This window comes from Macaca thibetana, chromosome 5, assembly GCF_024542745.1.
Source record: "Macaca thibetana thibetana isolate TM-01 chromosome 5, ASM2454274v1, whole genome shotgun sequence".
Lineage (NCBI taxonomy): Eukaryota > Metazoa > Chordata > Mammalia > Primates > Cercopithecidae > Macaca > Macaca thibetana.
The window spans coordinates 166,031,010-166,057,477 of NC_065582.1; the positions used below are offsets into that span (position 1 = coordinate 166,031,010).

General features: G+C 38.8%; 1 protein-coding gene across 10 annotated transcripts in view; it reads left to right on the forward strand.

Annotated features, from left to right (window-relative positions):
• Positions 1-26,468, forward strand: part of KCNIP4 (potassium voltage-gated channel interacting protein 4) — a 1,211,383-nt gene that overhangs the window by 1,056,385 nt on the left and 128,530 nt on the right. For 2 of the 10 annotated variants that reach the window (XM_050791118.1, XM_050791117.1), the window contains exon 2: positions 2,486-2,591. The exons of the other annotated variants lie outside the window; for them this stretch is intronic. In XM_050791118.1, the coding sequence (XP_050647075.1) occupies positions 2,486-2,591 (106 nt within the window). The remainder of the gene's footprint in view (positions 1-2,485; positions 2,592-26,468) is intronic. 10 annotated transcript variants of the gene reach the window in all.

Here is a 26,468-nt window from a genome sequence, read left to right on the forward strand (position 1 = left end):
CTTAGCAGAATTCAGGCTCCTCTCATCCTCCTAACCTGGTGGTTTTTCATTAACTTTACAAAGGCGGTTTAGTTTTGGGAAAGGGCTATTATCATTTAAACTATAAGCTAAATTTCTCCCAAAGTTAGCTTGGGAAGCAGGAGAAGGAGGAGGTCTTTCTTCTCCTAGGCAAGTTGGAGACACAAGAGGGAAAGTTGGCCAGAGGAAGGTGTGTTTGAACTGAGTTTTAAAGGCCTCATGGGGCTGGGCGCAGTAGCTCATGCCTGTAATCCTAGCACTTTGGCAGGCCAAGGTGGGTGGATCACTTGAGGTCAGGAGTTTGAAACCAGCCTGTCTCTACTAAAAATGCAAAAATTAGCCAGTCATGGTAGCATGCACCTGTAATCCCAGCTACTCACGAGGCTGAGGCAAGAGAATTGCTTGAACCTGGAGGTTGCAGTGAACTGAGATCGTGCCACTGCACTCCGGCCTGGGCAACAGAGTGAGACTCTGTCTCAAAAAAAAAAGACTGCAAAGAAGTTGAGAATTGGTGAACAGCTGACAAGACTGAGGGAACAGCACATACCCTGGCATGGAGGTTTGAAATGGCATAAAGGGGAGGAGCAGAAAGCCTGTGTGGGGAGCCAAAGTAAGACCCTCATGTCCTAGAGGAGTTTATAAAGGAGAGGGTAGTTAGATGGCTGCATTCTTCCAGAAATGGAAAACAGAAGCAAAATTTAGGGTGTGTTTTATGTAAACCAGATTTATTTTACAAGTTTAAAAGAAGGGGAACATCACACAGAGGGGCCTGTTGGGGTGGGGGTCAAGGGGAGGGAGATATTAAGGACGTTTATAACATTTTTGTCACCTGACTCTACACACACATGTGGAGCTTAAAACCTAGATGATGGCTTGATAGGTGCAGCAAACCACCATGGCACATGTATTCCTATGTAACAAACCTGCACGTTCTGCACATGTATCCCAGAACTTAAAGGAAAATTAAAAGAAAGCTTACTTAGATATTAATCTAGGAAATGAATCAAGTCTTCTTTAGACATCCAAAGTGAATTTATTTTACTCATTTGCCAGACATTTATTGACCTTCTGTTACATGCCAGACCCTCAACCAGCGGTTGAACAAGACATTTCATACCACATAGGTGTTAAGACCAGAGGAGGGCCTGCTTTGTGAGTTCTAGCAAGAAGGGTGGTGTGGCCAATAGTGGATGGCCCAGAAAACAGGGAGAGTGGCTGCAAATGCTGTCAGAGACTCAGCCAGGGCCAGATCATACTTGGCATCCTTGACAGAAAAACAACATGAAGCTTTTAGAGGGCTTTTAATCAGAGGAATGATCTTATTTAAATTGTGTATTTACTACTTCATTTTGTCACCCCACTCTACACACACACAAGAGTTTTAGCCCGTGGACATTGTTGGTGGGTGCAACAGCCCCAAAGGAAACTAAGTCAGTAGGCTTGTGGTCAGGACTTTTTTATAATTCCAAGATAAGAATTAGAAAAGGAAAACTCATACATTTGCCAGATTCATGTTATAAAGATGGTAGAACCTCGATTTAAATTGGTTTCTGTGCTGATGCTTTATATCTGACACCTTCCATGCTGGGGGAGGCTAGTTACCTACTAACATGACATCCAACCGTCTGAGACCTCAGGATGGGTAAATTGATGCTAACTTGGATAGTTGGCTCCTGACATCAAAAGTTGTTTCAGCAGTTTGCAAGCTCATCCTTCCAGGCGCTTTTGATTTCTCTTGAGTCCTCTCCAGGTATCTGCTGTCATACATACTGCTCTGTCTATTTCTGGGTTAATGTTTGACAAGCTTGCCTTGCTTCTTCCAGAATTACTCTGTTTGAAAAAGTTCCATTCATTAGTGTCTACATGTAAAAAATGGGAAAGATTGTCCCATCTCTGGCCATATCACTATATGCTAATGAAGCTGCATATTAAGGACATTTGTTTTCTCATTTTCAGGAAGGCAAAGGTACTAACAGGTGACTGTGGTGTGAATGACTGATGTGAAGTGTCTATCTCTGCTATAATCAAAGATGGGGAGCAATAACAGAAAATTGTCATGTGGGCCCTTAGTGCTGGTTTGAATATTGAAATTTCAGTCCAGTTAACTCTTCTAGTGATACTTGTTTTATCCCTGATCTAAGGGCCCAAAAAAAAAAAAAAAACCACCAGATTTTTTTTTTTGGTGGGTTTTTTTAATCTTTTGCCATTCAATAGACATACTTTGCAATTCTGCTTTCACTTGTTCATCATTATCTTCAAAACAATATTTAGAAATAAAAACAAAACTAAATGAGAAGAAAACAAACTTTCTTTTTTTTCCTTCCGGGGTCCCAACCCACTGCCTGTGATTGCCTGAGTGGATGGCTGCATCCCTGATCCTTCCTGCCTGGCTTCTCTGATAAACCCTGCAGCACGTCCCGTTTCTTTCTGCAGACAGCATTAACAGAACTGATCCTGTATCTTCTAGGTTTCCTGTACGCTCAGAACAGCACCAAGCGCAGCATTAAAGAGCGGCTCATGAAGCTCTTGCCCTGCTCAGCTGCCAAAACATCGTCTCCTGCTATTCAAAGCAAGTTTGTTTTTTTGTTTTTTTTTTCCTCTGAAATTCTTGTTTTGTTTCTTTAGGTCTGCATGCATTGCAGTTCTCTGCTTCTACAAAGAATCAATATATTATATTCTACAAAAGCAACTCTATTGATGCATTCGTGTCTACCTAAATACCCAGGAGAACATTTGGGCTATTAGGAGTCATTTTCCATTTGGCAGACTGACAGCACAGTCTTAGTGACAGGAGTCTGTCCTGCAAAACACTGGGACATTTTTGTTTGATGTGAGGGATGGGGACTAGACTCAAGTAACTGTAGGAATTCCTATTGCTTGCCTTGTTAGCAAAGCAGCTGGACACTTTAACCATATTACCTTGTACATTGTTTGACTCTCATCCACTGGGTCTATAATTTAGACACTGCCAAAATTCAGAAATATCACTAGATTAGAAAAAATATTACAAAGGGTCAAACATTTAAATAATTGTGACTTTTCTTCTTTGCTCATTCTCTCCCTGTATCAGTCAAGATTCTGTAGAAAAATAGAACCAATACATACTCACATGCATACACAAAAACATATACATATAATATACATACATACACATGCATATATACACACGTACATATGCATATATGCAAACATATGTAAAGAGATTTATTTGAAGGAATTGGCTCACACCATTATGGGGGCTGGCATGTCTGAAATTCATAGAATATGCTGGCAGCTGGAAGCTCAGGAAGGATTTCTTCAGGAAGCCTCAACTGATTGGATGAGGCCCACCTACATTATTCAGGGTAATCTATGCTTAACTTAATGTCAACTGATTATAGATGTTAAGCACATTGACAAAATACCTTCACAGCAACACTTAGATTAGGGTTTGATTAAATAACTGTGTACTGTAGGCTAGCCAACTTGACAGGTAAGGCTAACCATCACATTCTCCATCTTCTCTTTCTCTCCAAATCTGTGGCATTCTTAAAGAGTAGAAAATAGAGGATATCTAAGGGAAGTCCTCAATTTATTTTATAAAGATGCCATATAACTTAGAATATACATTTACAAATATTCTCTGTGTACAAACATTCTTTATACACAATTTTTTTCAAGCATCAAACAAGTCTTCGAATCAGAGAAGGTGGTATTCTTCACTAGTGAGAAAATGGAACATTAAAAATCTAGGTGGAATTCCCTAGGTATTGGGGCTATAACCCACATCTCTGCCTACTCTCTTTTTATAATGCTACAACATTTTGTAGGAACTCATGGATTCAATTAGTGATTTAAAAATATGAATGCCCTAAAATGTCATGGGTCTCCACAACACAAATGAGAAAATACGGAAAGAACCACAAACAACATGATACATTCAGTGAAAAGTGCCAGAATAGAATAGCGATTTGTGTCAATGGCACTGACCAAAGGTGATATATCATCATAAGATTTATTTAATTCACTTATTCATTCAACAAATATTTATTATATGTCACTGCCTGCTTCTTGTGCTGGGAGATGGAGCAGTGAATAAAACAGATTAAAAACCAAACCAAAACAAAAAAAGCTCTTCTATCAGAGGTTACATTATATTCTGTGGGGAGAGGAGGCAGAACTAAATAACTTTTATTAGTAATAATCCCATGCACATACAAAAATTAAAATTATAGTTTAGATACATTGCCCTGATTTTTTTTTCTTTCATTGCACACACATGCACACCATCTCACAAATAAAACATAACATCATCAGCAACCTGGAAGACCATAATCTAGAAAAATGCCAGAGCCCTAATCCTACGTGATATTGAAGCTGCAGGTGCTTTTATTGCCACTATTTGTCAGAGATCGTTGGTTATTAGAGCCATCGCTTTTCTCCTTTCAGGTTGGAATCGAAATTGCCAATTTATCAGATATTTGCTGAAAATATAGTCATTGGTACCATGTAGACAGGTAAAATGTAACTTTCAAATGGATCTCTGTATTCACATAGAGAAGCAGAAAATTGTCATGTCTTGCTAGCACTCTTTGTGCACCAGCGTCTGATAAAGCCATGCCCCCAAATAAATGTTCACGGAGGATACGATGCAATTTTCAACTAACTGTGAGGGAAAAGGATGTGTTGAGAGGAAAAAAAATAGAAAATACTAAAAAAAAGATCAGAATGACTTTAGATACTAATGGGAATGTATAGAACTGGCTGATACTGAACCGACACTAGACTTAGCTCATGATTTGTGGACCCCATAAGACTCCCGCCTTCTCCTCTTCATCTTTTGCCTTCTCCTCCAGGGTTGGAAAGGTGAATGGTTTATTTATCATGTTTGCAAAAGTCTCTCATGTTCAGGACAGTCAATTTGAAACGTACAAAGAAAGATAAGAGCCCACACACATGTGCACACCACACACACACAATCTGCCACCTTGAAATAACTACAAATAACTAGTAATATCTTTTTTACTGTCAATGTATATGTACTGACGATATCATATCTATACCAAATTTTTATTATTTCATTTACATGGTATACTTTCATAAATATCAACCCTGCTATTAAAATTTTTTGTAAAATCATTTTTAATGGTAAGCATAATACTATATTCCATAGCGCTAGAATATTGTATTTGACTCCATTCTCTGGCTTTGGATATTTAAATTTTTCCCCTTTTTACCTCCCACTCTCAATATAAATAGCACTATGATAAATGACTCTGTGTATATAGCTATGCTTTTAAAATTACTTTCCCCTAAATTTTGAATTATTGGATAAAAGAACTGATTTATCAGAATGTAAGCTTCCCAATGTATATTACAAAATTTTTCCACAAATTGGCCTTTCAAATGTTTTTCAGCAAAGCATACATATTTCTTCTTGAGTCCTTTTGTTATTTAGGCATAATACTCTTAATACTTGGAAACTTTATACCTTTTATAGTCATTTGTTAAAGACAGATTTAAACTATTAGTTCTGGTGTTTGTGCCTCAAATGAAAACATTAAAAGAAGCAGCATATGACAAAGATTTTCTACATGAAGAACCATAAACATTCTTAAATATTTGAAAATTAAATGTATTTCTCATTTTTAAAATGTCAAAGGCAAAACTTAGAAGTCCCAAACTACCGTGTTGAACCACATATCTTGACTTTGATGTTTGAGAAGACTGTCAGACAAATATCAAAAAGCACTACTGTCTTGGAAAGGTACCAGGGATCAACACACATGACTTCAAAGACAGGAGGTGATGGATCTATGCCATAGCAAATGGCCTTCTCCCATCGAGCCACCTGACTGGTAGTTGAACAAGAGTAATAGATACGATCTAATGAGAATTAATTTAGGCCTTAGAATGTCTTCCACCTGACACTAATATCGCATCAACCAGGGTAAGAAATTAGACAGGGATAGAGGCAGCAATACCTGGGCTTTGAACAAAGAATTGTCTTGTTCACATTTTTGGCCTATCCCACTGTCCCCTAGCCAGTCAATTGCCCACAGCTCTTTGAACCTTCATCCCAGGATGCAGATGAATGCACAGCCAGAGGTAGTATCCTAATCACTATCACTCTGTAGCACTCACTCTGAGCTTCTTACATCATTCATTGGCATCAAGAGCTGCCCAGTTGTTGAAGTTGGAATCTTCTCTCTGCTTAATGATCCCCCACCCACCATCTTAATGGCTACTAAACTCTGGTCAGTGTACTCTTTGAATATCTTTTAATTTCACTTCTCCTTTATGTCTGTTGTGCTACAGCTCTGAGCTAGCTCAGACTTTCATGATCTCTTCCAAGAGCTATTGAAAGAGGCAAAGGGGGCCATTGTGGGTTTTAGCATCATCCTGGCATGTGTCTGAATTCCTGTTGTGCTTCTTACTAAACGAAATGCCTGTTTATCACTGTAAACTTATTTATGTAAATTCTCTGCCTCTTAATTTCTTTATTTGGTCATTCATTCCACAATATTTTTAGAGACCTATTTTTAGGGCAGGCATGATACTAGACACTCACTTTCTAGTGAGGAGTGGAACACAGTTTACTACCGTCCTGGAGCTTATGCGGGAAGAGGGAGAATAAACAAGAAAACAAAGGTAATCTTGGGACGTGATAAGTGTTATAGCAGAAGTAAAACTGTGGTGATATGATGCAAAGGGAATGTATGCAGGGGAGATATCTTGACTGGGTCAGAGAAAGCTTCATTGAGATGTCTTTTAAGTCCTTAGAATAAAAGGAAGCCAGTAATGTGAAGGTCTGGAGAGAGTGTTCTAGAAGGAGGAAAGGGGCATGGTTTATCGGAGACAGACAAAGAAAGACGATTACGATTATCAGAGAGTGGATTGTCATGGGAACTAAATAAGATAATCGATGCAAAGTATTTAGTATAGGAAATATCATGAGCATGAATCAATGACAAGGATGAACTCACTTGACGTTCCCGACCACCTTTTGAGGTAGGTACATAGAATGACTTAAAAAACGGAGGCACCAAGTAACAAAACAAATGCCCCAGTTGGCAGAGCTAGAATTCTGACTCCATAGCCTGCTTTCTTCATCACTTTAGCAGGCTGAGCGCACTGATGACCTCTGATATTGATTGAGGGAGCTCTTATAGGTCTGCAGTAGTTGCTGTTTTTCCTAATGTAAATCTTCAAATTGGAAAAAAAAAAAAAAAAAACCCAGAAAACATTAGATCTGGCCTTTTGCCTGCAGGAGGGTAGGTTTTACCCAATTCACAGTTGAGATAGCTGTGGCCTGAAAAGCTTGTAATGATTTGAGCAGAATCCCACACCTGAGAAATTGAATAAACAAAACCCTATACCCAAAAGAACCTTACTCCAGTGATACCGATACACTTACTGTCTGATTGCAAGATATGAGACCATCATACTCATAGAAGAAGACTTACTGGAAAAATTCAAGGAGAGGGAAAGACAATTTCACGTGGTTGGCACACAAGAAAGCCAATTGAACTAGATGGTTTCTAAAGAAATAGTCATCGCATTTTAAGTGATTTACAGAGTATTTTAACAATAGTAGTAATAATAATAGCCTACTATAAGGAATATAGGCTATTTTATATATGAGGAAACTGAGGACTAGAGAAGGGAGATTATTTGCTCAAAATCACAGAGCTTCTGAGAAAATCTGAAATGAGAAACAACTCCAAATCCAGTATTCTCCAACACTGAAATTCTACGATTCAATGTCAGTCAAGGTCCAGGAAGGAAACAAAAGGCATATTTAAATAGGGCAATGGGGGAGAGGTGAATGAAGGAACATTTTGAAAAGGTATGTGTAGGGTTTCTTGAGCCAATAAGGCTGTGAAACATTCAGTGTTAGCAAGAGCAAAAGTTATCATTTCTAGGTTGCTGGTTACCAGAAGCTGGAAAAAGCCATAGCTTTAGCTGTAACAATAAGATAGGGCTCTAGTCCTTGGATGAGAAATGCAGCTATTGTCAACTTACCAAAGAGTGAGCCCAAATAATAAGTACTATAACCTCTCTCTTGTCCTCTTCTCCAGTGGCCAAATCCAATGGGAAGCCAGAAGGGCAAGGAGTCCAGATAATGTTGTCCTCAAAGGTCAGACTTCCAGAACCACAGCAGCATTGAGAAAGAAGGAGGCTAAATGATGGAAGATATTTTCCAGAGTCTGTAGATCTTAGGAGTCAGGTGTTGTGATCTACAGGATCAGTGACAATTCTTAGAGTCAGTCACACTTAGCGTCAGTCAGACTTAGAGTCACACTCCTCTTATAAGGTTTCTTCCCAGGCCGGGCATGGTGGCTCATGCCTATAATCCCAGTACTTTCGGAGGCCGAGGTGGACAGATCACGAGGTCAAGAGATCGAGACCATCCTGGCCAATAGGGTGAAAGCCTCTCTCTACTAAAAATACAAAAAAAAAAAAAAAAAATAGCTGGGCGTGGTGGTCCGCGCCTGCAGTCCCAGCTATTTGGAAGGCTGAGGCAGGAGAATCACTTGAACCCGGGGGGCAGAAGTTGCAGTGAGCCAAGATCACACCACTGCACTCCAGCCTGGTGACAGAGGGAGACTCGGTCTCGAAAAACAAACAAAAAAAAAGATTGCTTCCCAATTCCAAGACATCTTGGAGGCTGGAGGCTGACAACTGGCTCATGAATGTACATTGATATTGAGTAGCTATTTATAGGATTAAGGAATTTAGCTCCTTTATGGATGACTTAGTGTCAAGAAATTCCTAGCTACTATATTTTATGTCAGCACAAACATTTTTTAAAGAAATAATAAATGCTGTCAAGTCTCTGGTTATGTCTCCTCATTGAATAACTCTGAGTAATTCACTTTATCTCTCTATGCCCCAGTTCTTTTACCAAAGAATAAAGTAGTCATGTTCCTTATTCATTCAATGGACATTATTTGACAAAAAGGTACTTACTAGATAATGGTCAGGAAAAAATACAAAAGATAAAACATTCGACACGTGATTATCTGTGTATTTGTATGCGTTCACATTTTTATCTAAATTTGACTAATAACAGCATCTACCCAGTACTATCTCAGTGCCCTCATTCAATCAAAATAATTGATTCACTAAATTAGAGCTTCATTCCAGGGGTTTTTGTTTTTGATTTGAGCAGAAATGGGAGCATTAATATGACAAGGTTATTGTGAGACTAGACCACTCATCAATAAGCCACCATCAGTACATTGCCTTGCAAAACTGCAAAACACAATTTCCTAACCGTGTTTCAGGTTTTTGGCATCAAATATAGCAAAACATTTCAGTGTGTTTTGTTTTTCCTGGTAGCACACTGATCATAGAAATTTTTAGATGCTTCTGTTGGCAGAGGAACCATCAGCATTTGGCTGTTGGAGGATTTGTTTGCAAAAAGCAACTTGAACGGCCAACATGATGACAATTAAAAATGCAACAGTAACCTCCAGGATTTTTTTTTAATGTTTAACCTCTGACAGTTAATTAATCTCATGCTAACTCCTTGGTGAATTTAGCTAAAGGTTCTGACCTAGGCATGTTGTCAGGAAAATCTGTGGAAGAACAGAGGCATAACCCATGAATGTAAATTTAATATTCATGTATTTCTTAATAGAAAGCAAGGTTCATTCAATTTCATTAAGCCCTAAAAGTGTTATGTTCAAAATCTCAGATGTGATTTTTATTTATTTAACAAACATTTAGCACTTACTATGTGCCTGGTACAGTTTTAAGTGGCTTGTACGGTATAACTCATTATATCCTAAAAATAACTCTGTAAGATGGGCATGATTATACCCATTTTACAGAATAGGAAACTGAGGCATGAGGGATTATTTAATTTGCCTGAATCACATCACCAGCAAGAGGTGTGGGAGTTGGGGTAGGGATTGAACACAGCAGTGGAGCTGCAGAGTCTCTATACTTTACCAGCTCTCTAGTTGCGTTCAACGTTCTGGTCAGTTTTACAAAAAAATATGACTAGATCTTTTCCCACTTAACTGCTCAGTGTGGAACCCTCATACACAGCACATATTGTGCAGGAAGATGGTGGTAGCCCCTTGAATGAGTTTTTTTTTCTTCTCTCTGGGCCTCTCACTATCCATGAGTAAGAAGTAGAGACTGTGCCCAAGTCTCTTTCCAGATCTAGCATTGCAGCAGCCATTGAGATGGCATTAATCATTCCTAGCTGTGAAAAATGGTGGAGGTTTCAAAGCTAACACAGATTTCCTTCTTTCATGGTATTTCACTGTCCATGAAAGGCAGAACATGGGAAACATTAGAAACTCCATTTCACCTAGCTGTAATACCAATTGGCCCTATCGTTTAGATATTGGCTATATGTTTTACCTATTAGAATATTTGTTTCTTACATGTGTATGGCCTTTTACAAGTTTTAAAATTCTTCCTTTTGAATATCTCATTTCATTTTAGTAAAACTCCTGTGATAATGGCAGATTACAAGGGTTATAATCTTCATCTTCCAAACTAAAAAAGGAGAGATGAAGTGGCTTGCCCAAAGTCACATAGATATTTAGTGAAAAATGGAAAATTGTATTTTTTTTTCCTGGTCCATTACATATCTACCAGAGGTCATCATTAAATCATTCAAAGGTTTTAGTATAGGAAAGGTAAAGGTAGGCGTATCAGGACAGCTGTTTTCTGTTGACAGATTTAATGAATTTCACTTCAATATGGCAGACATTTATGGAGCACTATTTGAAAAGCAATAGTTTCGGGCACAGGGGAACACACAGATACATCTGAAGACTAACATTGTACTGAAATAAACAGACACATATGTAGATCACTAAGACACAACGAATACAAGTAAAGTGCTGTGAATGCTGTGAGAGGCAAAACTAGAGAGCTATTAGAGTTAAAAAGTTGAACGTGATAACTCTGGGATTAGCCTATTTGGTTCAAATCCTCATTCTGTGACTAACTAGTTATAGAAACTTTATTTAAGCTACTTATCCCTTCTGGGCCTCAATTTCCTCATCCATAAGGTAGAAATGATAGTAAATAATCTGTAAGTTTGCTCAAAGGATTAATGAGCATGTAAAGTGTTTAGAATAGTTCCTGGCTAGTACGTGGTCAGTAAATGTTGACTGCTTTTGCCGTTATTCTCCTGCTGCTATGATGATCACAACTATTGTAGTGATATAGGTGAAATTCAATCTCACCTAGGTGCATTTCACAGAGAGTGAATATTTCAGCAAGGGGCTTTGGAGAAGAATCATTTTGTCAGAGGGAGAAAAAGGAGGAGCGTTCTAGGTACTTTAAAAGACAAAGCTTAGACAGTCAGGAGGGGCAAGAAGTCTGAAAAAGAAGCAGCCAGCAAAGTGACCTGGGGCCAGATTTTGAAAACTTTCCTGGGCACTATGCTGCATTCACTCTGCAGAGAGGCAATGGGGATTTTAAGTGAGGTTTTTAAGTTGAGGAGTGATTTTTCATCTTGTTTGGCATTTGGGGATGGCTAGTCAGCCAAGAGTAGAGGGAGCTAGATATGAGCCAAATTTTAGAAGGCATGATGTGAACTTGAAGTTAGAGAAAAGACTAGCAAAGGATCAAGAACAATAATTGAAGACAAGAGACAGACAGGGTGTCAAAACTAATAACCAAACTTAGTGGGATACTGGTTTCTGAAACAATGAAAAAACTGAAACTCAGAGTGGTAATATAACACCAAAAATAAGTCAGAAGACAAATTGTTGAGAGAGAAAGAGAAAGAAGACAAGAAAATTAGTTGGAAACTGCTTAAAATGTCTATGCAAGACAGTGTCAATAGCTAACACTTAAGCATAATGCTATTTTAAGCCTGAACAATTACTCTTAATATTTACTGCAAGTCTATGAGGAAGGTACAATTATAATCTCCACTTAAAAGAGAAAAGTAAACAAGGAAATTAAATCACTCACCCAGCACCTAACAATTATGACACATCAAAGCAGGGATTTTACCTTCAACGATGTAATACCAAAGCTTAATGTCTTTACCACTAGACTGTCCTAAACATGGCAATCATGGTGAAGGGAGAGAATAAATTTGAAACACATGGTGGAATTGTGTGTAATTGGAAATATTGAAAAATAATTTGTGATATTGAGTGAAAGATAGGAAAGAGATGAAATGACTCCACCAAAATGATAATGGTGAAATTTATCAAGATAAGGAGCATAGAGGGAAGGCCATGAAGGCCAGTTAAGGAGAGATGATAGTTTTATTTTAGACATCTTGGCTTTAAATGCTTCAATAACACAAATTTTTGAAACAAGTGTTAAACAAGTTTTGTTGTTGATTAGTGCATCTTTTGTTTTTTTCAGGTTACCTATATGATTAAGTCTTTTGCTTCCCATTTGATTTTTCCACTTTTGTTACTGTTCATTTGGGTCACAATGGGTGGAATGATGGCTACTTACAAAATACTGTGTAGACTGTTAGATAAATGAGAGCCTTCTTTGTTTTATGTAATACTTTCATGATGGTAACCAAGGTAGCTTCTCGTAGGAGCTATACAACCTATTTTCCATTTTCATTGGCCTAAGAGGTAATATTTGGGCTAAATGTGAGTCTGGTCAATGAGTCTGGTTTCTGCTGAAATGGGAACCTAATTCTCCAAAGAGCCTCAATTTTCTACTCCACCAGGTCTACAAACTACAAAGCACTGTTTTTCTATCTGCTTAGATTGCAGGGTTCAAGTTTAGCCTTCTTACCTTTCAAATTGCCTTTTGCCAAGTGTTTTGAAGCACCAAGTGTGATAGGCAACAATTCTTTACAGAAATATTGGTCCACCTTTATTCGTAAGGTTTCATTAAAAAGAAGAAATAGAAGAACAAAAGATGAGTTCTGGAGATGAACTGACAGTATAAAACCTTATTTATCTTTCAGCAAACCATTCTCCTTTGAGGCTGTGGAGAAAAACAATCCCATAGCATATTATGGTGTTTCCAGACTCTGCTTAGAGGTGGACATATTCTTCATTGAGTGTTCCTGAGGATATTTAAAAAATCACATTTATTTCAATAAAAGTGTAAAATTAATGCTTTAGGTGAGCAGATGTTAGAAGGATCAGTGTCAAAATCATATCATTACAGAAAGCCTGTATGCGGATTCATTGCTATGATGCGCCACACACTATGAAAAATTATTTGATACATTATTCTGCTTACCCTCCAGACTTACTGTTCAAGTGCCACTACTATTGCCAGTTTGCAGATGAAGAGATTAAAAACTTGAGGTTTTAAGTGACTTGTCCTAAATTACATAGCTACTAAATGGCAAAGCTGGGACTCAAGCCCAGGTCGTTTAATCAGTTGACAAATTTTTATCAATGCTGACTACATGGCACTACCACCTTGGTGCCAGTGATGTAGCCATGAATAAACCAGACATGGATCCAGCCTGCCATGATCTTATACTCTAACGGGAGAGATGGGGGCAGAGTCTGGACAGTACATTTTCATGCTTTGTTTTGCAAAGCATTTTTCCTGAGTTCTCTGAAATCACTTCCAACTCTTTTCACTTGATAATGTTGTGGGAGATTTTATGATGTTTTACCATATGACTGCCACATCTTGGTCACATCAAGATGAGTTTAGGCATCATTATTTGGATGCCATGTTTACATGCAAGCTGCCCCGGACTAAGAGGAAAAAAGAACTCAAAGGCATTGTTTATCCGTGGGCAAATGTTTGAAGACATGAAGAATATGTAAAGACCATGTGGAAACTGTGTCTGTGTTGAATGAATGTTCAATACAGCCATGCTACTTAGTTATTTTCTTGTTGGTGAATACCACCATGAACAGGAAGCTCTGTGACATGCCCCCAGGGGAGAAAACCCACAGCAAAAGTAATTCTTAGAAACTGGTCATTTCTAGGCTTGATCCTGCTTTGGGCTTTCCTACTCTGGAGTCCCTGCCACTCCCTGGCCCTTTTAGTTTTTTTTTTAAATGTATTCCTTCGTTCCATAAACGAAAGAATTAATGTTATATTTTCTGCCAACGTATACTGCCTTAGTCATCACACTGGGTTTGATGGTCTTAATATTACTTATATAGTGATGACTCTGACATTCACATCTTCAGCCAGACTGTGCTCATCAACTTCAGAACCATGTCTCCATTCCAGCCACTTGACATCACCACTCAGATGTCCAATTGGTGACTCTTCCATTAGAATTTTAGGCCCATGGGAGAGAGGATTTTGTTGTTTTTGTTCATTTTAGTGTCCATTGTACCTTGACCAATGCCTGGGTCATAATAGGCACTCAATCGATATTTAATAAATAAATGAATAAATGCCAGGCCATACTAGGCATTAGTGGTAATAAGATAATCAAGATAGATCTCTTGCCTCTAAATGTTTATATCACAAAGGAAATGACAGATATTCAAAGAAGTCATTAATATATAAAGCCATCAGAGCTGACAAGTGCACAGGGTGTGTGAATGTCACAGGAGGCTTCTCCTCTGCGAAGCCCCTTCCCCACTGAAATGAGCCTGAGAGAATAGAGACAGAGTAGATTGAGGAGGAAGAACAGCAAGTTCATTTATAGGGGATAGAATAAGCAAAAACACAGAAGTTGACAATTTAGTCTTCATTCAGGGAATAGAAAACCATCCAGGATATTAAATCATAAGGTGTGTGGGAGGAAATGACAGACTATAAAGCTCAGTTATTGTCTCAAATTCTATTCCAAAAGATGGTCTTTATTCCCCTATCAATTCCAAACAGGAAGAGTATAAATAGTCCTCAGGGAGCTGTGTTTTCTAGTGGATCCCATGATTAGCAATTCAACAGCAAATAGTGCCTGCAAAACGAAGCAGCTGGGTACAATTTGGGGGGCAAGTATCTTTTCAAAACAGAATTACCCTTGCTGTGTGTATTAGTTTGTTCTCACACTGCTAGAAAGAACTACCTAAGATTAGATGATTTATGAAGAAAAGAAGTTTAATTAACTCACAGTTGCACAGGCTGTAGAGGAAGCATGGTTGGGGAGACCTCAGGAAACTTACAATCGTGATGGAAGGGTGAAGGGGAAGCAAGCAGCTTCTTCACATGGTGGAGTGGGAAAGAGAGAGTGAAGGGGGCAGTGCTACACACTTTTAACAACTAGATCTCATGAGAACTCACTATCACAAGAACAACAAGGAAGAAATCCAGCCCCGTGATCCAGTCACCTCCCACCAGCTCCCTCCCCCAACACTGGGAATTACAATTCAACATGAGATCTGGGCGGGCACACAGAGCCAAACCTTATCACTGTGTGTCTTTGGACTAGTTATTCAATTTCTCTGTATCTCAATGTACCCATCGAAAACGGGCAAAATCATACTCACCTCAAAGACCATTTTCATAATTCAGCGATATAATAAGTATTTTAAACACTATGTGCCAGTCACTATTTTACATGTTTTATTCACGTTATTTTATTTCAACCTCCTGACAACATTTTATAGTAGGTCCCATTGCTCTTCCCCTTTTATTGAAGAAACCGAGGTATAGACTAAGCACTTTGCCCAAGGTCACACAGAGCTAACAAGAGTCAGAAAAATGATTCAAACTCAGAAAGTGCTGTGTTAGACCCCTCACTCCTAAATGTTCTAGAATAACACCTCAATTAGTATGTATGCAATAATTATTAGTAGTCATCATTACTGTCATTTATTATTACTGCCTGCCAGTAATTAAATCTCTTAAAACAACTTTAAGAAATTGATACAAGTATTATCCCCAGTCTATAGATTTTAAAATTGAGGCTTGGAGAGGTTAAACACATTGTCCAGTGCCAGAGCTGGGAAATAGACCCAAGAAGGAAAGCTCAGACGAACTGAATAATTTGTCAGAATTAGTACTCCCAGGCACTGTTCTGCTCCTAGTGTTGAAGATAACACTGGATATTACTGCAAATAATACTAATACTACTACGCATTATACGAACAACAATATCATTAATTGAATGTTTACTATGTGCCAGACACATGTACCATCTCATGTAATGCCCACAGTTACCTTATTCTATAATATTAACTACTTTTTTTTTGTTCTATTTCTAGGCCATTAAACATGTGGGGGAATTAAGGCCAAGGAGGAAACTAGTTTAAAAGTAGAAGGAACATAACAAAACCCAGATCACTGCTCGGTTTTCCTAATAGCTTTTTTAAACATAGATGGATAAATGTTTTAGTGAAGAATACTATTGTCATCACTGATATTAGCTGCAAATCATCCCCCTAATATACCACCAAAAATTTATTATAACTATGCTTATCCAAACTCTATTTAACTCACTAGGTAATCAATTCCATCTTTTTACTGACTGCTTTCTAAAGCAACGCAGTAACATCTTATGAATTAGACATGACGTTTTGCATAAATACATTTTCCATAGTCTATCTCTTTACAATAATGTTCTTTTTCAAATTCTATGTTAGATACAGTGGGTACATGTTCAGATTTGTTACATCGGAGTATTGCATTATGCTGAGGTTTGGAATTAGGATCCTGTCACCCTGGCAGAGAGCATAGTACCCAATAGGTAGTTTTTTAACGTCTGCCTGTCCCAGCAGTCTGTAGTGTCTGTTCCCATATTTATGTCCACGTGTGTTCAATGTTTAACTCCCACTTAGAAGTGAGAACACACAGTATTTGTTTTTCTAGTCCTATGTTAATTTGCTTGGGATTATGGCTTCCAGCCCCATTCATGTTGCTGCAAAGCACAAGATTTCCTTCTTTTTTATGGCTGCATAGTATTTCATGGTGTCTGTGTACCTCATTTTCTTAATCCAATCTACCACTGATGGGAACCTGGGTTGATTCCACTTCTTTGCTATTATGAATAGCACAGCAATGAACATATGAGTGCATGTGTCTTTTTGGTAGAATTATTTGTTTTCTTTTGGGAGTGTACCCAGTAATGAGATTGCTGGGTCAAATGGTAGCCCTGTTTTAAGTTCTTTGAGAAATCTCCAGACTGCTTTCCACAATGGCTGCACCAATTTACATTCCCACCATGTGTAAGAATTCCCTTTACTCTGCAGCATCACCAGCATCTGTTTTTGGACTTTCTAATAATAGCCACTCTGACTGGTATGAGATGGTATCTCATTGTCATTTTGATTTACATTTCTCTGATGATTAGTAATGCTGAGCATTTTTTCATGTTTGTTGACCACCTCTGTGTCTTCTTTTGAGAAATGTTTATTCATGTCCTTTGCCCATTTTTAAAGAGGGTTATTTGTTTTTTGTTTGTTGATTTAAGTTCCCTGCCATATAGATTCTTGGTATTAGACCTTTGTTGGGTACATCGTTTGTGAGTATCTTCTCCCATTCTGTGCTCTATTGATAGTTTCTTTCTCTGTGCAGCAGCTCTTGAGTTTAATTAGGTCCCACTTGTCTATTTTTGTTTTGTTACAATTGTTTTTGGGAACTTAGCCAAAAAATTATTTGCCACTCGATGTTGAGAAAAGTATACCCTAGATTGTCTTCCAGGATTTTTATAGTTTGAGATTTACATTGAAATCTTTAATCCATTTTGAGCTAACTTTTGTATATGGTGAAAGGTAGGGGTCTAGTTTCAATCTTCTGCATATAGTTAGCCAGTTATCCCAGCTCCATTCATTGAATAGGAAGTCCTTTCCTCATTGCTTGTTTTTGTCAGCCTTGTCAAAGATCAGACGGTGGTAGGTGTGTGACTTTATTTCTGGGCTTTCTATTCTGTTTCATTGGTCTAGGTGTCTGTGTGTACAGCAGTACCAAGTTCTTTTGGTTACTGTGGCTTTATAGTAGAGTTAAAATCAGATAGTGTGATATCTTGGGCTTTGTTTCTGTTTTACTTTTTCTTTTGCTTATAGGATTGCTTTGGCTATTCTGGCTGTTTTTTGATTCCATATGAATTTTAGAATAGTTTTCTTCTAATTCTGTGAAGAATGTTCTTAGTAGTTTGACAAGAATAGTATTTAATCTATAAATTGCATTGGGCACTATGGTCATTTTTACAACACTGATTCTTTCAATCTGCAAGCATGAAATGCTTTTCCATTTATTTGTGTCACTTTGATTTCTTTCAAGAGTATTTTGTAGTACTCCTTGTAGAGATCTTTCACCTCCTTGGTGAGCTGTATTCCTATGTATTTTATTTTCTTTGTGAATACTGTAATTGAGATTGTGTTCTTGATTTCACATTCAGCCTGGACATTGTTGGTGTGTAGAAATGCTACTGAGTTTTGTGCATTGACTTTTTATCCTGAAACTTTACTAAAGTTGTTTATCAATTCTTGTCGCCTTTTGAAAGGGTCTTTAGGATTTTCTAGGTATAGAGTCATATCATCAGTGAAGAGAGATAGTTTGACTTCTTCCTTTCCTATTTAAATGTCTTTTATTTCTTTCTCTCACCTGAATGCTCTGGCTAGGACTTCCAATACCATGTTGAATAAGAGTAGTGAGAGTGAGCATCCTTGTCATGTTCCAGTTCTCATGGAGAATGGTTGGAGCTTTTGCCCATTTAGTATGATGCTGGCTTTGGGTTTGTCATAGATGGCTCTTATTATTTTGAGCTATGTTTTTTAGATGCCTAGTCTGTTGAGGGTTTTTATCATAAAGGGATATTGGGTGTTACTGAAAGCTTTTTCTGCGTCTATTGAGATGATCATAATGTTTCTGCTTTTGATTCTGTTTTTGTAGTGAATCACATTTATTGATTTGCGTATGTTGAACCGACCTTTCATTCCAGGAACAAGGCCTACTTAATTGTGGTATATTAACTTTTTGATGTGCTGCTGGATTCAATATGCTAGTATTTCCCTGAGGATTTTTGTGTCTATGTTCATGAGGGATATTAGTCTGAAATTTTCATTTTTGGTTGAGTCTCTGCCAGACTTTGGTATCAGGCTGATGCTGGCTTCATAGAATGAGTTAGGGAGAGGCTCCTCCTCCTTGATATTTTAGAGTAGTTTTAGTACGAATGGTATCAGTTCTTAGTATGTCTGGTAGAATTCAGCTGTGAGTCCATCTGGTCCGGGGCTTTTTTTAGTTGGCAGATTCTTTATTACTGACTCAATTTCAGAAGTTGTATAAACGTTTTGAAATGTTATTATATATATTTATGGTATACAACGTGATGTTTTGATATACATATAAATGGTGAAACAGTTACTATAGTCAAGCAAAGTAACATATTCGTTATCTCACATAGTTACCCATTTTTCATATGTAGTAAGAGTACCTAAAATCTATTATTTTAGCAAAGATCCAAAATTCAATACAATATTAACTATAATTTTCATGTTGTAATTTAAGATCTCTAGACTTGTTCATCCTATATGTTACTTTCTATACCTTGACGACATCTCCCTAGTTCCTCCCCACTTTAACCATTGTTTTATTCTCTATCTCTGTGTATTCAACTTTTTTTTTAACTTTTAAATTCAGGGGTGCATGTGCAGGTTTGTTACATAGGTAAACTCATGTCACAGGGGTTCGTTGTACAGATTATTTTGTCTGGTCGTAAATACCCAGGTATGAATGAAACCTCCTTTGCAAAAGTTTAACTGAGGAAATTATGACAGTGAAAGAGATCTCCATCTTGCTTCTAGCTTTAAGCTGTCCTTGTTCATTCCTGGGCGTAGGCTGAACTAATCTTGGGAAATAATTTAGTGTACGGTTTGAGTCTGAAACAAAATTGATAATAGCCCTTTCCCGAAAAGACTCCCTTCTTGCCTGGGCACCAATCTGCATTTACAGGACTGACAAATTAGCTACAAGATTGGAAATTATAGTTTAGGGGTCATGCAGCCTCTGGCTGCAAGAGTCTGAACTTCCCCAAATTGCTCCTGGGGATCACATCACTATTGTCAGACCCAAGATCAGGGGTTGAGATATTTTGCAGACCGTGCACTCAGTGGATCAGCTGATACCACCTAGACCGATAATCTGACTCAACCATTTCTGAGATCCCACTCAGGAACAGAAGACAACAAGAAAACCCCACTTCGAGCCCCCTATTATTCCATCTCCAACCTGACGAATCAGCACTCCCCACTTCCCAAGCCCCTACTCACCAAATTATCCTTAAAAACTCCCACCTCTGAATGCTCAGGGAGACTGACTTGAGTAATAATAAAACTCTGGTCTCCCGCAAAGCTGACTCTGCATGAATTACTTTTTCTCCATTGCAATTCCCCTGTCTTGATAAATTGGCTCTGTCTAGGCAGTGGGTAAGGTGAACCCACTTGGCAGTCACATTAAGCCTAGCACTGACTAGTTATTTTTCCTAATCCTCTTCCTCCTCCCACCCTCCACACTCCAGTAGGCCCCAGTGTCTGTTGTTCCCCTCTATGTATCCATGTGTTATCTTTTAGCTCCCAATTATAAGTGAGAACATATGTTATTTGGTTGTCTGTTCCTGCATTAATTTGCTAAGGATAATGGCCTCCAACTCCATCCATGTTTCTGCAAATGACATAATCTTGTTCTTTTTCATGGCTGCATAGTATTCCATGGTATATATGCACCACATTTTCTTTATCCAGTCTACCATTGATGGGCATTTAGGTTGATTCCATGCCTTTGCTATTGTGAATAGTGTTGTAATAAATATACACATACATGTGTCTTAATATTAGATTTTTAGGACAAATAGGAGAAAGTCTATCAAAGTTCAAGAGACACTCCTTGGATAGGGCATTTTTAATTTCATAAACTAATCTGGGCTTTCTTCATCTCTCTCCATGTACCATTGCTTTTTAAAATTTTTCTCTTTGCTCATAATCTCTCTCAGCTTTTGCCTTTCCTGAAGAGAATATCAGTCTCTTCTGGTCTGTCTTTATGTGTAAATTCAATTAAATTTCTTGTTTCCTTCCTTTGCCCCCTCAGCATTCCTACTGTAGATTTTCTGTCTGTGTATAATGACTGGCGATATAATTTTTGTTTTTCTCATTTACCAAAAATCAGTTGAGACCCTACCACCTAAAAAATAATAACTCATCCAGGCACAGTGGCTGATGTCTGTAATCCCAGCACTTTGGGAGACCGAGACAGGAGGATCACAAGGTCAGGAGTTTGAGACCAGCCTGGCCAACAAAGTGAAACCCTTTTCTACTAAAAATACAAAAATTAGCCAGGTGTGGTGGCGCGTGCCTATAGTCCCAGCTACTTGGGAGGCTGAGGCGGGAGACTCACTTGAACCCAGGAGGTGGAGGTTGCAATAAGCTGAGACCACACCATTGCGCTCCAGCCTGGATGACAGAGTAAGACTCCTTCTCAAAATAATAACAATAATAATAATAATAATAATAACTCCTACCATAAGAGGCCATTCATGATGCTGTAGTAATAATATGGTTAATGCTGATAATAAGCATTCCAATTAGGTGATTATTTTTTAAAATCTAAGCTTGTTGAAGAGTTATTTATGTTTACAAATAAGGTAGAGACAATCTATTTCATAAGTGCTGTGACAAATAGCTTCAGCTGTTCACCACTGGGTTGTTATATTTCATAAGTGATTGAATTCAATTATGAAATTGCAAAGCAATTCTCATTCTCCTGGAATGGAAATTGCAATGTCATTGCCAACAAGCACCTATAACAGAAGGCGTTCAAACTAAATGGCCATTTTTAAGAAGTGTTCATTTTCAATGTGATATACAAATATTAAATAAGATAAAGTACTAATTATAAATGTTTTGTTCATTTTTTGGTGTTTGTTTTTGTATTTTGGTTCTAACGTACATTGAGGGCCAGGGTTGCAGAAATACATGTCAAACTAACTAAAACATCAGGATTCCAATTGCTCAGGATGGTCTGGGAAGGCCTAGGACACCCGCAGTGTTTCGAATGGATTGATTGCTCTCTACTTGCAGCCTGTGTGTGATCAGCTTGGAATTAATTGCTTCTATACTCTCCATGTGCACCTGAAAATAATTCTTGGTAGGTGACTGGGTGAATAGTAATAAAGATAGGAAAAGGCAAGGGAGTTCCTAGACCTCTGCATTCTTGCAATAAAGCATTTAAAATTGTCAAAGCCTAAAGAGTTGCTTACAGGACCCGGCCCCAGTTTAAACTCTCTATCCAAGAAGGTCAAACGATGTAACAGGAAGAGGAAAGACATGTTTGGGGCAGGTCCTGGCTCCCCCTGCCCACACTCATCAGCCGTACAGCTGTGCGGACTTCAGCAAATTCCTCCACCCAAGAAACTATTTCCTCAGCTGATTATCATGACACCCTCTTTGAGCTTTGTGAGCAGTGGAATCGAGGAATGGAATGGTGAGGATATTGTCATCCCCCTGCAAGTTTTTGCAGTAGAAAAGAGGGGCGGAAATAAATTATAACAGTGCCATGAAAATTCGCTTTGGAAATCTTCCTCCAGGCAGCTTTTTCTTTGTCCTGACATATCAGACTTGAACATTAAACAAACAATAGCATCACCTCCTTATCCTAGAAGTTCTCAGGAATAGTATCGAATGCTATGGTCAAGAATCTTTCAGCACTGGAAATCTTCCTCCAGTATCCACCACTGGACCAAGCTTCTAAATATCTAATAATATATAACATATCATTAGAAAGTGGCCAACCTTATTATGACGTTATTGCCATATGGATCAACTCACTATTAGGCCAATGTAATAAAACGTAAACATTAGGAGTAATGGCTCAGAGGGTATTTTTATCAATGAGATAAAACAATATAAGTCAAGCAGGCTGAAGCTTTGTCTAGAAAAATTAATTTCAGCTCAAATAGAATTTTAAAGTTACAATATTTATAATATCTTTAGAATGACAAATGGATACATTTATTTTTAAATAAGAGTCATGTTGTATTTAGAAATGGGGCCAGGTGCGGTGGTTCACGCCTATAATCCCAGCACTTTGGGAGGCCGAGGCACGTGGATCACCTGAGGTTAATAGTTTGAGACCAGCCTAATCCACACAGTGAAACCCCATCTCCACTAAATACAAAAATTAGCCAGGTGTAGTGGGGCGTTCCTCTAATTCCAGCTACTTGGGAGGCTGAGGCAGGAGAATTGCTTTAACCTGGAAGGCGGAGCTCGCAGTGAGTCGAGATTGCGCCACTGCACTCCGGTCTGGGCAACAAGAGCGAGACTCCATCTCAAGATAAAAGAAGAAAAGAAAAAAAAAATGAGACCTGCTGTAGATACACTCACTGTTCTTGGAATGCTTCAAGTAGTTATTTATTTCACATTATCTTACGCAGCACCTTCAGGGTGCCAAGTAAGATAATCCTTCCAGTCTTTTGGCAGGACCTAAGTAAAAGAACGAAGCCAACAGCCTCACAGTGCTTCATGCTTTATAGACAAGGACTCAACCTCTGCGCACACGGCCTGAGTTCTGAATCAGCTTTCTCAAAAAGTGACATTGTTCTTCATAACATGATTTGGTTTCTGCATTAGAAGACTTGTTTCCAAAGCATGTCTTCAGAAGGTAGGACTCACACTCATATCCGTTCGTAAGGCAAGATGTTCTGTAGTCGTGTTCTGGACAGCATGGTTTGACCTCAGAGTCAAATTTGCATAATTATGAGTTGAGCTGTACCAAGCTTCTATTGTACTTTAAGAGAAGTTGTGAGAAAGGGGAGAATGATGCCTATTTTTAAAACTCATTCTGTTGTTCCCAGATGATTTGAATTCCAATTTCTAGCCCAATTGTGTCATGGCCTGAGGGGACTGTTGAGTCAAACTTAGGACAACCTCGGCCCTGAGAGACTGAAATCTAAAGAACAAAGGACAAAAAGAGACAGCCAGGAAGCTCAAGGGTGTCTGGGTTTGGGAATTTGTTGTCTGATTAAAATTAAATTTGTTAGAAGCTACATGAATTAAAATACTATTTGTATTTCGCTTATCTCTGGATGCAAATACACATTTGAATTGGCTCCTCTGCAAGATGCCTGAGTGATGATATGTCGGCATGGCCTGGAGATGACTCCAGAGGCCAGAGTCCCATCTGGTTCTGGTTTTTGTCTCAAACGAAACATTCATCTTTCCCAAATCTAAATTTCACAGGGGTAAAATGCAGAAAAACAACTTCCTGTGTTCCTTCCAGCTCTGAGATCCCATCACTTCATACCTTTTTCTACCATGTGTTTCTTATCAGCACAGGCTGGTCTGGCTGGTCTGGTGATCTGAAGGTGCCTGAGGCATATTTTCCCTGGAAAGAAATCCAGGCATTGGAGGCTCAGCAGCCAACTAGTTTGTGATTTAAAATCTTTTATCCCCTAGGATTTTGAACCAAGTAATTTAATTGTTGCCATCTCTTGAAATAGCATATTGACTAAGCTCATGGTCTTTGGTGTCAAAAAGCCAGGGATTAAATCCCAGCCCTGTCATTTAGAAGCTGTGTGACCTTGAGTAAGTTATTTAAGAAATGTGAGTCCCACTTTACTCCTTGTAGAATGAGGGCTACATGACTTCTTGTAAAATGTAGCTATCTCACTGAACTTCTGCCTGTATTAAAATGAGATAATATACAACCAGGCTTAGAGCAAAAGTTCTCCATAGGGTGATGGTTGCTATTGACATTCCCAGCACAGTGCTCAGTAACCTGGACTTTGGGCTGCTGAAGCACCTGTCTTCACCTTGTTTGCTAACTAGCCATTTGGCCAAGGGTTACTTGAGTTTTGGCCAAGTTAGACTTTCCAAGCCTCAATTTTCTCATTTATAAAATAGGGATAATAATCCTTCTCTTGAAAGGTGTTGTGAAGATGAAATGACATAATTGGCTAGCAAACTGCCCAGCACTCACTGTGCAAACTTTGTGGCTAACAAGACCTGCTTTTATCAGTGTTGTGTGTCATTTGAATATAGGTAGATATATGAGTTTGCTAGGGCTGCCGCAACAAAATGCCACAGACTGGTTGGCTTAAGCAACAGAAATTTATTCTCTCACAGTTCTAAAGGCTGGAAGTTCAAGGTCCAGGTACCAGCCATGCAACGTCTTCCCACTCCGTCTTCACATGGCCTTTCTTCTGTGAGCCCAAGAAGACATTTGAGGTACCCCAACATTCCTGGTGTGTCTTCCTCTTCTTAAAAGGACACCAATCCTACAAAGCTTTTATGACCTTATTTATCCTTACCTGTTTTTGTTTTTGTTTTTTTGAGATGTATCGTCACTCTCGTTGCCCAGGCTGGAGTGCAGTAGTGAGATCTCGGCTCACTGCAGCCTTTGCCTCCCGGGTTGAAGGGATTCTTCTGCCTCAGCCTCCCAAGTAGCTGGGATTACAGGCACCCGCCACCACGCCCGCTTAATTTTTTGTATTTTTAATAGAGACTGGGGTTTTGCCCTGTTGGCCAGGCTGGTCTCAAACTCCTGACCTCGGTGATCCACCCACCTTGGCCTCCCAAAGTTCTGGGATTACAGGTGTGAGCCACCACTCCCAGCTTATCCCTAACTATCTTCTTAAAGGCCCTACCTCCAAATACAGGGTTAGACCTTCAACATATGAATTTGAGGAGGGACACAATTCAGTCCACCATAGAACCAGAAGTCAGCCTGCAGTAGATTAAGGGGAGAGCAAGAAAACAGATCTAATGAATATAGTTAACTTTTCTGAGGAGTTTGACAAAATAAGAGAGAAGAGAGGTTATCATTATTTATATCATTATTTCTGTTGGTATTGAAAGAGACTGTGGCGAAGTGGAAAGAACATAAGCTGTAGCATCAAAGACCTGGGTGTAAATCCTGTCCCTGTGCATACATATGGAAACTCATTATATATGCCAAAAGATATACGTATATGTTTATATATATAAAAAAATACATATTTGACTTCTGGTCATGAATTTCTTCATATCCATGAGACTCAGTCTCCATGTATGTGAAAAATAAACAATTACACCTCACTCTGGGGTTATTGTGAGGATTAGGATTATGCCAATCAAGCACCTTGCCCATCTCCTGGGACACAACAGGGGCTCAATAAATGTTAGGCACTGGGTTAAAACCGCCCAAAATGCAGGCTCTTACAAGGTGGCTGAGTCACAACGAGAATTCACAGTCCTACATGCGAATCACGCTGTGCTCCCCACAGTTTGCCTCCAGGAATCACAGTTGATTGGGTTCAGTGATGTTGCTTTTTTTTGAGGCGAAGTCTCGCTCTGTCGCCCAGGCTGGAGTGCGGTGGTGCGATCTCAGCTCACTGCAAGCTCGGCCTCCCAGGTTCACGCCATTCTCCTGCCTCAGCCTCCCGAGTAGCTGGGACTACAGGCGCCCGCCACCATGCCTGGCTAATTTTGTTGTATCTTTAGTAGAGAACGGGTTTCACCGTGTTAGACAGGATGGTAGTGGTGTTGCTTTTTTAACTTATTGTATGCTGGTGATTGCTGATGATTTCAGTTTTGTTTTTAGAGCCTGTCAGCTGCCTAGACATAGAAACAGCCCTTTGGCAGGTAGGAGTCATTAAGAAGTAAGGTACCAGACTGCTG